Raw genomic sequence first — 16570 nt, 5'->3', positions numbered from 1 at the left:
CCACACCGTACGAGCGCGAGTACGCAGTCAAGAAGGGCTTAAATGCCCTGATGGACATTCTGAGTTCTCGCGGCGGCATGGTTAGTATTAGGATTTACTCTTTTCTCTTTATTGTATGGTTTTATAAATTATATGTGTATACTAACAGAAAGCTGTCTTAATGTTTTTTTTTGCAGAAACCGATAGATACGCCGCTTGGACACAATGAGATGTCTGATTAGACGACGTCAGTCTAGCCGTAGCTAGATAGCATCAGTTACCTTTTGTCATTGCATATGTATCATGAGATGACATGTATACGTCTTTTTGAAAACCATATATTTTTCTTAAATAATGACAATGGTGTTGTAACTATTACATTTGCAAAGTTTAACGATCAAGTGATTTTGTCTATGATGCATACAATTGTCATTGATTTACTTTCATCAATTTAATTTTGTCAATTGTGTATCTTTATTCTGCAAACAATAGTATGGATGATGGAGTTAATGGTTATATTGTCTTGTGGGTGACTACTTTTGGTCTATATCTAAGCTTGCACTTTCTTTCAAAGGTGAATCTGGGCTTATCTTGGATTCATTTAGGTTTACTCAATGATTGAAACATTCAATATGGTTGATGGGTGGCAGGGAATTCAATGCCCTGCCACCAAAATTTTTTTCTCTTGGGTGTCGCTATATAAGGCTCTGCAGAATCGCTATAGACGTCGCTATAGGTGGCCTGTAAACGTCGCTATGATCGTCGCTATAGGCATCGCTATAAAGGGATGACTATAGCGACGCGTATAGCAAACGTTATTGCGACGCCCATAGCGAAATTCCCGTATCCACGTTGTTAGCGACAGCCTTAGCGACACCGGAGAGTATAAAAACCCAATGTATTTCCGTCGCTAATAGCGTCACAAGTGCACACGACCTCTTGTAGTGACTATCAGTACCCAGAATACCAGTATCTTCTTCTCTGGAAGTCTCTTTCTCGTTAGAATAATATAGCTTGATCTTGGCCCCATTATAAACACCTGGCAACAGTAATCTAGATAAATCCTTCAACCTTATTGTGCCATTGGAAAACACCCAGTCCACTTCATACGGACCAGCCCAAGCTATCTTCAAGTTTGGCTTCTTTGGGCTTAGTTTGGACTAATAGAGCAAAACCAAGTTGCCGTTCTGGAACTCCCTAACTTTGATTCTCCTATCATGCCAGTGCTTCCTTCTTTGCTGAATAATCTCCTGTTCCAGCATAGCTCATTGTCTTAACTCATCCAACTGTGTTAGTTCCTCCAGTCTCTGTTTAATATTGTGATTAAAATCCAATCCATATTCCACCACCATCCTGAGACCGTGATTCACAAACTCTATAGGCACTACAGCTTCAGTACCATACACCATTCTGAATGGTGTTAGTCCAATGGTAACTTTATAAGCTGTCTTGTAGGCCCATAGAGCAGTTTGGAGCTTAAGATCCCATTGGTGTGGCTCCTTTTGCACAATATTGGTGAGAATGTTCTTGATGGTTTTGTTACTGCTTTCAGCTTGCCCATGACACCTAGGATAATATGGCATTGACTTTCTGTGTTTTACTGAAAGCATTTCCATCAGAATATCCATAGTATTATTAATAAAGTGTGTTCCTTGATCAGACACAATCTCCACAGGGCATCTATAACGACAGATAATATTTTCAAATAAGAAGACAGCAGTGGACTTTGCGGTGTTTCCTGAAAGAGCCTTGGCCTCTACCCATTTGGTGACATAACAAGTGGCCATCAATATATATCCGTTCTTCCTAGGAGTAATCTTCTTGAATGGACCCATGAAGTCTAGACCCCATTTCATAAATACTCCCAATGGTTGAACTGGATTAAGTGGAGTCATATCTGCTACTATTGGTCTGCCCATCCTCTGACATATATCACATGTTTTACAAAAACTTCAAACATCATATATCAGAGTTTCCCACACAATCCAGCCTACAAAAGCTTCTAGCTTGTAAGTAATATTAGTGGAGAAATTTCCTCTAGAATCCCCTTCATGTGCTTTGGAAATAACTTCCATTCTTCCTTCCGTCGGTACACACCTTCAAAGTACCTTCAAAGAATACTCCCAGCCTATAGAGAAAACCTCCGATGATGGTGAACATCAGTCTCTTAATAATCAGAGCCTTCTTCTGATTTTGAGTCCAGTTTTTGGGAATCCTCCTTTGGAAAGGAACTGATATATATCAGACCATTCTAGATCCGTATTTTCATCAACTGTCATCTGAAACATTTCTGCGTCCACTGGCTCATCTCTCAGGGATACTTCGAAATAACCATCAGTGCTTCTGGATAGGAAATCAGCTCCACAATATTGGGATTTATCGGTCTTATGAAATATACAGAATTCAAATTCCATCAGGAACATCATCCATCTAATCAATCACCCTTGAATAATAACTTTGTTGATAAAAAATAATAATGCCTGATGATCCACATAAAAATGAAACAACTTGCCCAGCAAATAATGTCGAAACATAGTGGTACTAAAAACCATTCCTAAAGCTTCTCTCTCCGTAGTAGTGTATCCTTGTGCAGCCTGACTGAAACTCCAACGAGCAAAATACACCTGATAGTCATTCCTCCCTTCTGGTTGATCCAGAATTGTTCCCATTTCCAATCCTAATGCATCGACATTCACATGGAAAATAAATTTCCAATCTGGTTGCCAGAGTACTGGCTTACTAATAATGGCATTCTTTAAACACCAAAAAATATCCTCACATTCAGCAATCCAAATGAGCTTGTTGGTTTTCTTTGTGAGCTCATACAAAGGCAATTCCTTGGAAGCAAACATATGAATAAACCTTCTATAAAAATTGATATATCCCAGGAATGAACTTAACTCTAATGATGTGTGGGGGTGCCTTGGCGTATTGGACACTCTGAATCTTATCATTGGCAATCTATATGACATTCCTGGACACTATATGTCCCAGTAGTTGTCCCTTCCATACCAGAAAAATAGATCTCAATGGGTTCAAACAGATCCTCTTTTCCTTACATCTTTGGAAGACCATTTCCAAAAATAATAAATGCTTCTCCTCTATTGAAAATAGAGTGAAATCATCCATAAATATGGAAAGAAATCAGTGCAAGAAAGCACTGAATATTTCCATCATACACCGTTGGAACGTTGTTGGAGCATTGCAAAGACCGAATGGCATGACCAGATACATGAATGCTTCCCATTCAGTAAGAAAAGTGGTTTTACTCCGATCTTTAGAAGCAATCTTCAGCTAATTATAACCACTATAGCCATCCAGGAAGCTATACATCTCATGGCCTGCAATCGCATCAAGAAGCATCTCTGTAAAAGGTAATCGAAAAGGATCCTTGATTGTTTGAGAATTTAACTTTCGATAATCCACACAAACCCTGAGCTTTCCATTTTTCTTGGGCACAACCACAATCGGAAACAACCAGTCACTACTGGCTACCTCTGTGATGAATCCAACCTTCAGAAGGTTGTGGATTTCTTGTTTGACCTTCTTGGCATAATTTGGATTCATTTTGTACCATTGCAGACGCACCGGTGTTGCATCTGGCCTCAGAGGTATTCTATGTTGACAAACCTCTAGATCTACGCCTTTTAGATTGGTATGTTCCCATCCGAATACATCTTTGTACTTTTGGAACATGTCTCGAGCTTTATCTTTCATTCTTGAGTCTAGATGCCTATTTACCTTAATTAGTCGAGGATTTTCCTCAGAACGTCCCAGATTCCACTCTTCGATTTCATGATCATCTGGAAGCAGCCAATTAGGCCCACCTCCCTTCCTTTTGGTTGACTCCTCAACATAATTCCAGGATGTTCCTTGTAGTTCTGAACTGTCATTCTAAACTTCATAAATTTCTTCAAAGTGCATTTTTTCAATGGCCGTTGGTGTACTGGAATCTGACAATTTTTCTTTGGAATCAAATGGTTTCTCTGGCCATCTCGTTAGCTGAATTGGTCGTTCTCCAGGATTCTATTCAGTGAACTGATCTGGAAATTGCTTCCTTTTCTTTCCAGCTTGGTCCTTGTCAGATAATACTACGTTTAGATCTATCTCGACCAATGGAAGAATATTCATTGCCGCCAGCATTCTCTCAATTTTCTTTACCCCATATTTTTGACAAAACTCCTCTAGTCACAATGCCTTTCTCCATCTTCTGGTGTTGTTTGTCTGGAGCTGAATTCTTCTACTGGAACCCTATATTTTCAGAGTCTGATTGATGTAATCGTGAACAGCCTATGTCGTGTTTGCAACCATGGGCATCCCAATAGCATCACATATGCGCCTTGCACATCTAGAACTAAGAAGCTGGTCTTGAACTTTTCTTTTTCCACTTTTATCTGCATATTTTCAATCATCTTAGTTGCTTGCACAACTCTGTGATCGGCCATCCTAATCTTGAATGGTGCTGGTTTCAAGTTTGTGATCCCCATTCTTTGTTGAAGGTGTGTCCCCAAGATACTGACACCTACCCCTCCATCTAGTATGACAACGGACAATGGTTCCCATTGTTTTATGACTTTGTAGTCTACCTAGATCACCAGCACTTCATCATCCCTGACGGCTGCAAGGTCAACTGCTCTTGCATAGGCTTCAACCTTCTTTCGTTGTTTGATAATTTTGTTGCTTCAGGCAAAGTTTTTCTAATGTATTCTAATTCAACTGTCAGTTTTTCACAGATCTTTACATGTATTTTCTCTCTCTCTTGATCAGATTTATCCTCAGAACTTGAGGAAACGAAACCATTTGCACAATGCCAACCTTCCGCTCTGGTGTCATTTTTACCTTTTGGACTGTTTCTTATTCTAGTTAGATCTAATTTTGACATTTTCTAGATCCTTTGTCAGTCCCTAGATTGCAGCCAGCATGGTCTCAGAAAGTCCAAATCCTAACTGATCTGACTGTCTTTTCTCAGAAGACTAGGTTTGTATCTTCTGAATGACTCAAGCCTCATAACTTTTTGGTTGCTCTGCTAGCTTCTTGGCTAGATCTTCGGTGATCTTAGCCGCTAGTTCTCTTTGCTCCTGCCATTCATCGACTACCTTCTCTTTGTCCTTTGCCTTCCATACCTCTCTCTGTTGAGTCCATTTGTTAGTTTCAGCCCTGAGTGGTTTTACCGGCTCATCTGGGATTTCCTCAATGACTATCCCTTTACTGTGTGTAACTGCTCCTATTGGAACTGGCTCTGGGACTTTCACCTCTGTAGCCCCCGCAGTAGTGGGCGTCTCTGGACATTGAGCTGCAAAGTACCCATACTTGCCACAAGTATAACAATTCATGCTTCGGTTTTGAAAGTTACCACAACCTCCGTCCCGGCCAGTACCACCTTGGTATCTACCGCGCCCAGCACTAGTACCACTGGTACCAGGTTTCTCTTCTTGGGGTACACTGGTTGTCTCTACTCTGGCTGGTTCAACATTGGTAAATGCTACTATTGACAAATCCTTTCCCTTCTTGAAGTGATAAATGCGAATGCCACAATTTTTTCATAAATGACCATACGCTTTGCAATAGGTACATTGTGGACATTCATTGGAAACGTGATCTTTCGATTTTCACCTTGAGCACCAAGTTTCCATTCTCCTAACTGGTTGTCTGGTTTGGCTATATTTCGGCAATCTGCAGGGCCATTTCATCAATTTTTCTAGACCAAGACCCCTTCTTAGCCTTATCCTTGCTTTTCTCATCTAAGCCACTATTAGAGAAGCTGGAGGTTGCACTAGAATCAGAATTCTCAGAGGAAGAACTGCTGCTACTAGACCTCCTCTTCTTGTGGCTTCTCTCCTTTTTAGCTTGATGTTCAAGTTTCAAAGCTCTTTGCACTAAACCATTGAATTTCTTTGTTGGTGTAGGTATCTCATGTTCTTTGAGCTTTTTACTACGGAACCCATTTAGAAACCATGCGCGTAGCCTCTTTTCTGATGGTGGCTCCTGCAACTGCCTGGTGAACTCCTTGATCTTTTCTACATAACTTCTCACTGAAAACTTCCCTTGTTTAATCTTATCTAGTTTGCAGAGAATGTCTTCATCACCCCTATTATCTGAATACTCCAATCCGAAAGCTTTGAGCAATTTGTTATATGATCCTGTGGTAATTACTGCCAGTCTGATTGCTTCCTACTGCTTGGTCTTCTAAGGGACAGTTCCCACCTTCTAGAACTGTCTTCGCCTTCTACACCGTCATGTGTCAAATTATAATTAATTATAAACCTAGTCATTCGATTCATGTAACATGGATATATATAGAGAGGGAGATAGAAAGATGGGGGGGGGGGGGGGGGGGGGGGGGAGAAACGTGTATAAGTGAATTATGATAAAGTGGGAAAATCTAGGTATAAAAAGAGACAAATATTTGTCATTGTCTAGAGAGAGGAGAGAAGGAGAGGTAGGGAGAAACTTGTCATTGCAAGACATTAGATGCAGTATTTCTCGTGGGCAAGCAAGCCATTAGATCATTGCGAGCATTATATGGTGTCTACTTTCACTACCTGCTAAACTAATTTTTGGTGTCATGACATTGTGCAAAAAGCTATGACTAAACAAAGCAAGATCTTGGGTCTCGTTCGAAGAAAAATAATACTGGACAGGCTCAAGCCATGACACCATCTATACAAAGTGTTTCGGCATGAATACCATATATACAAAGTGTTGAACCTATGCCATATGCATATATAGTCATTATTACCTTGCCGATTTCTCAAAATGCAATCCACCATGACCATTGACATCTTCAAGTTCTACTCGAAATGAGGCACTAAGTGTTTTTTTGTGACTGTATTATCACAATATAGCACCTCGAACAGTGAAGAATGTAATGTTCTGGAAAAATGTGTCTCAGCTATTTCAAAAATGCCGATGGAGGGCAAGAGAAAAAGGAGAAATTCCGCCCCCAAACAAAGAAAACTAGTGTAAAACCCAAAAAATATGCCTAATTTTTTAAAATTTCCTCTTGACAAACTGAAGGAAAGGAATAAGCCCTAACATCCCACTACCTAGAGTAGCTGATACCAAAACCTGAGAAAATATAGTTTTCAATGGAATCTTGAGAGATCCTAAGGCTCTCCGTTTTAAAGTAAATGCATAAATGTTAACGTGTACATAGACGTCTCTCTTTCATTGACGTGTACACAGTTGCACCAGTTCCGCTCTCTTTGCATGCAACGAACCTCTATTAACAATATGCTGCCTCGCCAAGACGTGGGCAAAGACACCAAGGTGCAGTGTCAAGAGGGAGAGGCCTCCTTGGTTGCCTGCTTGTGACTGCTAATGTTGATAACATGGAAGAGGGCATCTAGTTTTTGCAGATGGGCTACTATAGTAGTATTGCTGCGTTGTGAAACGATGGCCGACGCCATATAGCAAGACCAACAGGCAAACCCGCCTACGCGGGGGGGAGGGGGGGATATGCCTAGCATGGATAATATTTTCGATGAGGTATACAGAGGCCGCAAAGGTGAGGTGGGCAAAAGGGTATGGGGTAGAGGAGGCGCATAGGAGTGTTCATCACAGAGAAGGAAAGCAGTGTAGTCTATGGCAAGGAGGCAATGTGATTCAAGGAGGGCTCTCAGAGGTGAAGCAATGAAGCAAAGAAGGTATACGGGCGAGAGGGGGTTAAAGGAGAGAATATTCTTTTGTAATAATTTTTTGAAGACTCGCCAGTAGGTCTCCCCAAACATGCCTCTGCCTAGAGTAGCTCCAAGGTCCTTCAAAAACAATTTTTTGAGCTCAATTACATAGAGTAACTATAGAAAGATTCAATGGAAAAAATATTTTCGATATTCATGCACTGCAGCTAGGGTGGCAGCGGCGTTGGCCGCATGGACAGCAGCTCCTTCTCACTTGCTTGTTGAGCAACATGGCCAGCTGCAGGGCGACAATAGAGATTGCTTGCAGCAGTGGCTTCAGGCTACGCAGCTCATCATTAGCAACGGCAACACCTGCGGCATGGGCACGGCTCTGGTTAAATATCGGCTTGCTAGGCTGCATGTAGGTGGGCGTGACTAACCCAGCCGGTCACGTCGCTTTTTGGGGGGGCAGCAGACATCTTCAACATATGTAGCGCATGCGCCCCATCACGTGCATATGCACGCACGTAGTGCAGTGGTTAGGGTAGTGCTCTTGGGATGTGAGGTCGGGGGTTCAACACTCCGTGTGAGCTGCGTGTGTTGACTTTTTGGTCAACGGTCACCTAACGGCTACATTCGACCAGCAACCGGCGACCCTTGCTTTGCCACGCGGCCTAGCAGGCCGAAATATAACCAAATCCCATGGGAACACCGTGTTGCAGGCTGGACACACAACGTTGCAGCTTGCCTGCGGCATGGCGCTCAGGAGGCACGTGGAGTTTGGTTCTTGCCACATGCAGCATGGCGCTCAGTGATGATGGAGATGGTTTGCAGTAGTGGCTTCAGCCGACACCTGCGGCATGGGCTGGTCAGGAGTATGCGAGTGGGCACACCGTGTTGCAGATTGGCACACCACATTGCAGCTCGATGTGGCATGGCGCTCAGGAGGCAAGTGGAGTGGGGTTGTCTCTGTCTACGGAATAGCGCTCAGGAAGCAGGTGGAATTTGCATGCATGGTGGGTTTGAGTTGCACTGCCTAGTATAGCGACGAGGCCAGAGACAGGTGGAGTTTGGGTTGAAGAGCTGGAGGGTACCTTCCATGGTCCCTTCTCATTCATGTCTCCCTTAACGCTACTCCAGTTCTACACCCCCTCAGTACACAGCCTCGCCCTCAATTGCAAAGAGAGAGAGAGAGAGAGAGAGAGAGAGAGAGAGAGAGAGAGAGAGAGAGAGAGAGAACCTGGGCAATTGGTCGTTGTAGCTCAGCTGGTTGCAGCGATGGAGAGAACCGCCTAGCAACAAAAATAACATTAGCTGTCTACATACTGCGGCATGGGTTGGTCAGGAGCATGTGAGTGGGCACATCGTGCTGCAGTTTGGCACACCGCATTGCAGGTTGCAGCATGGTGCTTAGGAGGCAGGTGGAGTGGGGTTGTTTTTGTCTGTGGCATGACGCTCAAGAGGAAGGTGGAGTTTGCATACATGGCGGGTCTAAGTTGCATTGGCTAGTATAGCGACGGGGCCAGAGGCAGGTGGAGTTTGGGTTTGAAGAGCTGGAGGGTACCTTCCATGGCAACTTCTCACTCACGTCTCACTTAACGTTACTACAGTTCTACATCCCCTCAATACACAGCCTCGCCCTCGATTGCAAAGAGAGAGAGAGAGAGAGAGAGAGAGAGAGAGAGAGAGAGAGAGAGAGAGAGAGAGAGAGAGAACCTGGGCGGCTGGTCATTGTAGCTCAGCTGCGCCAATGGAGAGAACCGCCTAGCAAAAGAAATAACATTAGATGTCTACATACTCTGGCGGGATAGAGCCAAATTGTACAGACAGAGTCAGTATCTAGGTCACCTTGCAACAACGTTGTAGGTTAGCAGCAGCGAACCTTTTCATTCGTTGATGCTTTTATATCACAACAGCAAGGTGAGTTGAAGGGTGAGCATTTTCTTGTCTTCTTGCAGGGTTGACTCCTCAGCTCGCCTAACCTTTTCTTGCAACATCGGCTCCTCAGATCACCTCGCCTGAATATTTGAGCCTCATCATTCATCAAGACTATAGAATAGAATTCAAGCCGAAATGTGCTTTTGAAGACATGTAGCACCCTAAATTTGAGGCTCTTTCATAAAAAACATTACATTTTAGGATAGGATGTAGTATCACTCCCGTGTAGTGCGTTAGGCATGAAAACACGACTAAGTCTCCTATCGATGTCATTCAAGCGATTAATTGCAAATTTTAAGGTCTTCATCTCATACCCTAAATCTGCTACATGCGCTTTCGGAGCTTCAACTTGCTCCTTGTGTTCTTTAAAGGTCCTAATCACAAACCCCAAACCTTGTATATGTGCTTTCAAGGCTTCAACTTGGTCCTTGTGTTCTTTGAAGCACAAAGACAATTGTTGCATAACCTTATGCTGGAAATTTTTCATGAATGTGTAGAGTTCATGTTGATTGATTTATAATCATGCAGTTTCATCCTTGATACCCTGCAATGCCAAAATCACCTCCTCTCAAAAGGTGATGCAGTCTTCTTCACCTCGAACTTGTTTGCAAACCTTTTGTAAGAAGTTTCTGCACTCTTGCTGGATAGCTTCGTTGCATTCACAAATTCCATGAATGATTTCTAAACACTTTGAAGGACCCCTGCAATTCAATTTCTCCTCGGATTTGGCCAACTGCTTTGCAACTCGCACGCTATTGCGCTCTGGAGGTGTAGGCATGATGAATTTATTTACATCATGATCTCCTTGAGAAACGTTCATAGAGTCAGAAGAAGAGCTATCCATCATTGAAGAGAATAGATGCATCAACTAATTGCAAGTGATCAAGAAATTGTATGTTGGTAACATTTGCTCCTATTTTAACTCCCTCTGACAGCTAAGCTTGTTTTGCTTCCAATGTTCTCTCTCTCTCTCTCTCTCTCTCTCTCTCTCTCTCTCTCTCTCTCTCTCTCCATAAGTGTCACGGGGTGGACTCGAGGGATCAACGACTAGGATGGATCGGTCGTTGATCGCCCCCCAATTTAAATAAAAAATTATCAGTGCCTAGCTTCATCTCTCGAACCCATAATCTCCGCCTCACGAGCCCGCAGCTCAATCCACCTATGCTGCCGCCCATTGATACAAGTTATGTACCTTTGCGCAATCAAATATCTGCCCTCCTCTGCTGCGTCGATTCGACGGCGCAGATCGCGCGCCCCGCCGTTCACTTGCCCCTACCGTAGATCCCTCGAGTGACATTCCATGTCACTTATAGACGAGGCTCTCCCCCCGACCTTCATGCCCATTCTGTGCACCTGTTCTCAATTCCCTCCTCTTTATAAGCAAGTGTAAGAGCAGTCCCATGCAACTACGAGCTACAGCCTACAAGCTGTGTGTGTGTGTGTGTGTGTGTGTGTGTGTGTGAGAGAGAGAGAGAGAGAGAGAGAGAGAGAGAGAGACGTGGGTTGAAGGGAAACTAGCTACAACGAGCAGGGTTATGGATGTTGATGTGAGTGGAGGAAGCACATTGATGCCTACTTGATGGCGGAAGTAGACAGGCTGCAGTGCCGATGCATATTGGGTGCATAGAGGATAGGGACATTGATAGTGTCATGGGTAAGATGTTTTGTAATAGCTTTACCATGGTTAGGATGTGATAATCTTGACTGGGGCTGCTATAGGAGACTGCTGCCTATGAATCCTAGGAGAGATATGGCATGCTTCCTGCAGAACATTGAAGCATCAGCCCAAGCCCATAATCTCCATGATTTTATGGCAATAGTTGCTTTCATTACCTGGGCAAAGACAAGAACGCTTCAGACACCTCGCTGTGGTGGAACTCACCAAACATACTAAGGGCCCCCAGTTACGGTAGTACAACCGTGCGTGAGTTCTTGGCATGCACTAGCTGACTTGTTGGTTAACCATTAGCGGGAACATGTGTTCAAATCCAGATGATAGGCGGTTCACTTCTGGCGTGCGATGATCTTCAATGTCAGAAAGCCCTCCTTGCTTGGCATCTTTTGCCACTACTGGCTAAATATAGTTGCCCCTACAGAATGTGTTTTCATCTCTATGTCGGCTCCTCTGCTGCACGCAATCTACATCCCGGGTGCCATGTCTCATGAAATCGGCAGTACGAGGCCCTTGTGTATGACCACAATTGCTATGTATGCCCTTGTGTTCTTACTATGCAGTACGAGGCCCTTGTGTATGACCACAATTGACAAAAAGGCCTGCCCCAGGTATGATACCAACATTTGATCACTTTATATTTCAAATATTCTGCCATTTGTAGGCAGTAAAAAATTCCATCTTATACTATACTATATTCTGTAATGGCAAAACGAGTTACCTTTCACGTGTTTGAAACTGCAAGCTGAAGGCTTACCTACAAAAACAAATAAAAGCTTAGGCGATGGTCAGGCGAGGCATAGTTATCTGTAATTCTGACAGATAACTATTCCTCTTTCGTGGTCACACGAAGCTTAGTAGGGTGCATAGTAAAACTAAGCCCATGCTTTTGCAACTATGCCAATTTCGGCATAGTTGCACCACTATGCAAAAGAGTATTTTAATTCACCTGCTTGCTGCGCATCTTTTGCAGGTTAAAGATATTAATTTAACGTTTTTGAGCGACGTGGAGGCAGCCCAATGGCCCATGCGATCAAGTAGGCAGCAGCGCCAGGGTGTTTCCTCTCTCTCTCTCTCTCTCTCTCTCTCTCTCTCTCTCTCTCTCTACTCGGCACCTACTGGTGTGAGTGGCATCCTATTGCTTTACCTGCAGGTGGCAGTTAGCAAAAATTTCTTCACATCGCCTAACCACGAGGCAGTTTGCTGCCGCTTTCTCTGTACTTGCAGCTGCATGGTTGCCCTTAGTTATCCATTACGGATAACTAAGACCGTGTGACCACGCCCTTAGCGTAGAGTTAGCCACCATCTTTGAAGGCGGGGTCCTGCACCTTCAAACTCTCTGAGCCACGAATTGAACCGCCGGCAAGCCACTGTTAATACAGATGCGCCACAAGTAACTTAAGGAGCACGTTACAGACGCGCCAGAAATAACTTAAGGAGCGAGAGAAACAGAGCGCGTTGCACGCACGTGTGTGTGTGTGTGTGTGTGTGTGTGTGTGTGTGTGTGTGTGTGTGTGTGTGTGTGTGTGTGTGTGTGAGAGAGAGAGAGAGAGAGAGACATTCGAAATAGGAAGGTGAAGGTTGCCACAACTTTCTAGTTGCATTCTGCTTTCGAGTTGCATTCTTATCTTTCTTATCGTTCTGCATATGTGATCTCTAGCAGGGGAGAGAAGCAGTTAAGGTGCGGCCTGTGTGTGTGTATGTGTGTGTGTGTGTGTGTGTGTGTGTGAGAGAGAGAGAGAGAGAGAGAGAGAGAGAGAGACATTCGAAACAGGAAGGTGAAGGTTGCCACAACTTTCTAGTTGCATTCTGCTTTCGAGTTGCATTCTTATCTTTCTTATCGTTCTGCATATGTGATCGCTAGCAGGGGAGAGAAGCAGTTAAGGTGCGGCTTGTGTGTGTGTGTGTGTGTGTGTGTGTGTGTGTGTGTGTTGAGTGATTGCATTGATGGCCGTCTGCATGGCACAATTGGGGCTGCGAGGAGAGAGAGCGGGTGTTGGGAGAAGAGGGGGAGATCGACCGCTTAAAATACTCAACACAAGCTTCCAAGAAATCACCATCAAACTGTCCACCTCTTCTTCCAATTTCCAAGCACACACACTCACCTAGACTATGACAGACACAGTAAATATAGAATTGACATAAACAAGCTTGTAAGAGAGTGTAAGAGATGTGTAAGAGATGGAGACTAGATTAGAGAGTACACAGCAAATACCCATAGCTTAAGAGAGTAGAGAAGAGAATCTACAAGAGAAAGGCCTAAATCTAGCCCCAAACTCCATGGAACCTCTCTTGTGGAGTTGGTATTTAATATATTATTTTGAGTTTAAGGTGCCAAAAATTGAGGCCCCTCTTTTACAACCACTTCACTTTTGTAAATGAGTGAAGCTCATTAGTTCTTGCATGACCCATAAGGGGAGTTCCCACTACAACTATTTACAGAGCCATAGTGGCTTATTGAAATGATGTTCTAAGATACTGTGAAAATATAAAATGGCTAAGAGTAATTGTCGTCGCCTCTTCATCAACTCCCCGCATTCCACTCTACAAAATCACCATCAACTCAATTAGTAAAATAAATAGACAGCACATAATTAACCATTACGCCCGCTATCCCAATTGCAGCTAACCACTACAACAAAAGGGTGTCCAGTCTCATAACATCCCTCCCACCAGGGATAGCAAATGTCCTCAGTTGCTCAATAGAGAAATCAACTGGACCGTGAGTGATGGAAAGTGTGGAGAAAGTCGGGAAGGTTGCAAAAAAACTTTTCAAGCATCCATTTGGCATCCTCTCTAGGGTGGCCCTTGAAAGTCAAAAGGTAACGGTTATAAACCATTCCAGTGCGTGTAGTGGTGGTCTCATTGTGAACTATTTTATCAAGGATGAGTTTCTCTTCTCGGTCTACAAGTGAAGGTGGGTCTTCATAAATGTGGTGTGTAGGTAGGGGTCCTCGGAATGGGCGTAAAAGACTAATGTAAAAGGCATTGTGAATGTGCCAATGTGCAGGTAGGTCTAAACGAAAAGAAACATCATTAATGACGACTAAAATTTTGAAAGGTCCATAAAAACGAGGAGCAAGCTTAACAAAGACATTAGTATCAACACTTTTGATCCTTCGTTTTTCGATGCGAAGTAAAACATGATCACCTTCTTTGAATTGGTGTGCTTTGTGGTGTTTGTTAGCATGCCTAGTGTAAAGTTCTTGTGAGTGTTTAATGGAAAAATGCACACTTGCATAAATATCATGAAAGTCAGTAGTGAAATCATCAGTGCCGGCGGCAGGCACAACATTAGAAATACGTGAAGCAGGAGTATGTAGTGAGTGACCATATACAATTTCAAATGGAGATTTACCCATGGCAGTGTGAGTGGTGTTGTTGTATGCAAATTGCAAAATATGTAGGTAATCATCCCATTTCTTAGGTTGAGAAGAAACATAAGACTTTAACAAGTCAATAATAGTACGGTTGGTGACTTCGGTTTGACCATTAGATTCAGGATGAAATGCAGAAGTGAAGTCAAGTGTAGTGCCAAGATTTTCAAATACAGTAGTCCAAAAAGCACTACAAAATTTTGAGTCTCGATCAGAAATAATCACTTTAGGCAAACCATGATGTGGAAAAACAGTCTTAAGAAACAAAAGTGCATCTTGATGTGCTGTGAGTGCTTTCTTACATGGAACAAAGTACGCTTGTTTAGATAAACTATCAATAATAGTCCATATCATGTCATGTTTGTGCGTTGTGAGTGGGAAACCAATAACAAAATCCATTGAAATATGTTCCCAAGGTATTTCAGGAATGGGGAGAGGGTGTAAAAGTCCCAATTTCTTACCTGTAGCTGCTTTGATTTTTTGACAAATCAAACAAGTTGACACATACTATTTAACATCCATTCTCATAGTAGGCCAATAGAAATCACGACATAAATTTTGAAAAGTTGCAGCAAATCCTCTATGTCCAACGTAAGGAGGTTTGTGCAATTCTTCAATAATTAATGTATGGAAAGGTTTAGTCACACATAATTTTTGTTTGAAATAAAGGAAGTTTTCTTGAATAGTGTATTCGAGAAATGTGTGTACAGAATTATCAAGCATGTGCAACCATTTCGTTTTGAAGTCATCATCATGTGCATAAGTGTCAAGCATAGTGTCAAATGAAGTTCTCGTAATGGTTGATAGATGATTAAGTGAGGGTCTTCTACTCAAAGCATCAGCTACAACGTTTTCTTTACCAGGTTGGTATTGAATGTTGGGCTGAAAACTTTGAATAAAAGCTGTTGGAATTAGGGTTGCAGAGAAACACACACAGCTTGGAGAAGACGAAGGAAGCTCAAGGCACACAATAGAGAGTGTATTCCTTAGTGTGCAATAGAAAGATAGATAGCCCTAGAGTGATGGGCGTATATACAATGCACGGGGGAAAAAACCTCCTAAAGAGGGAAAAAATGCCCCGGCGGTCCTAGTGTGTTCACACACATCACTACCACATGTATATGGTAACAAAGCCCCCCTGGAGTGATGCGGTGAACGAGAGCTGGCACATGAGTAAAGGGAAGTGCCATGCCCTGAGGACAGGATCAGTCCACAAAGGGGAGCAAGCCCAAAGCTTTGCGGAAAGCTTCAAGCTTCTCACGAGACAATGCCTTTGTGAAAAGATCTGCAAGGTTGTCCTGTGTTGGCACATAAGCCAAGCTGATCTCTCCTGCTGAGAGCCTCTCCCTGACATAGTGGTAATGCACCTCAATGTGCTTTGTGCGAGCATGAAAAACTGGGTTCCTCGCAACTGCCAATGCGCTCTGACTGTCAGTGTAGATAGTGTTGGCAGTGTCCTGTCCAACACCCAAGTCAGCCATAAGGCGTCTGAGCCATACACACTCAACTGTAGCTGTGAAGACTGCCCTGTACTCAGCCTCACAACTCGAAGTGGCCACAGTAGGTTGCTTCTTGCTCAACCATGATATACATGAACTGCCAAGCATGAAACAAAAACCACTTGTGGACACTCGCGTGTCAAAACAACCAGCCCAATCTGAGTCCGAAAAAGCATGTAAGTCTGGCGGCAATGATCCCCCCTTGGGATAAAACAAGCCAAGATGTAAAGTGCCACTAAGGTAGCGGAAAATCCTCTTGACAGCCTGCCAATGCTTAGACCCTGGGCTATGCATAAATCTGCTGACCTGCGAGACTGCAAACTGAATATCTGGCCTCGTGTTGCATACATAAATGAGGCAGCCAACAGCAGTTTGGTAAAGAGTGACATCAGCAGGATCGCCAGCATCATGTAGACTCAACTTCAAACCTGTTTCCATGGGAGTAGCAATAGGTTTGCAATCCTCAAGTCCAAACTTACATAGCAA

General features: G+C 43.3%; 1 protein-coding gene across 1 annotated transcript; it reads right to left on the bottom strand.

The window, feature by feature from the left end:
* Positions 1–1244: 1244 nt before the first annotated feature.
* On the bottom strand, positions 1245–1607 carry LOC147465398 (uncharacterized). The gene has a single exon (XM_086489707.1). It carries the CDS (start codon positions 1605–1607, stop codon positions 1245–1247), a length of 363 nt encoding a protein of 120 aa, XP_086345833.1.
* Between the last annotated feature and the right edge of the window lie 14963 nt (positions 1608–16570).

This window comes from Adiantum capillus-veneris, chromosome 1 (genome assembly GCF_014529385.1).
Source record: "Adiantum capillus-veneris isolate H3 chromosome 1, ASM1452938v2, whole genome shotgun sequence".
Classification (NCBI taxonomy): Eukaryota; Viridiplantae; Streptophyta; class Polypodiopsida; order Polypodiales; family Pteridaceae; genus Adiantum; species Adiantum capillus-veneris.
This window is presented reverse-complemented; position numbering and strand designations above follow the sequence as displayed.

Excerpts from the sequence above, each read along its gene's own strand:
- LOC147465398 (XM_086489707.1), bottom strand. The coding sequence starts at position 1,607 with ATGGATATTCTGATGGAAATGCTTTCAGTAAAACACAGAAAGTCAATG.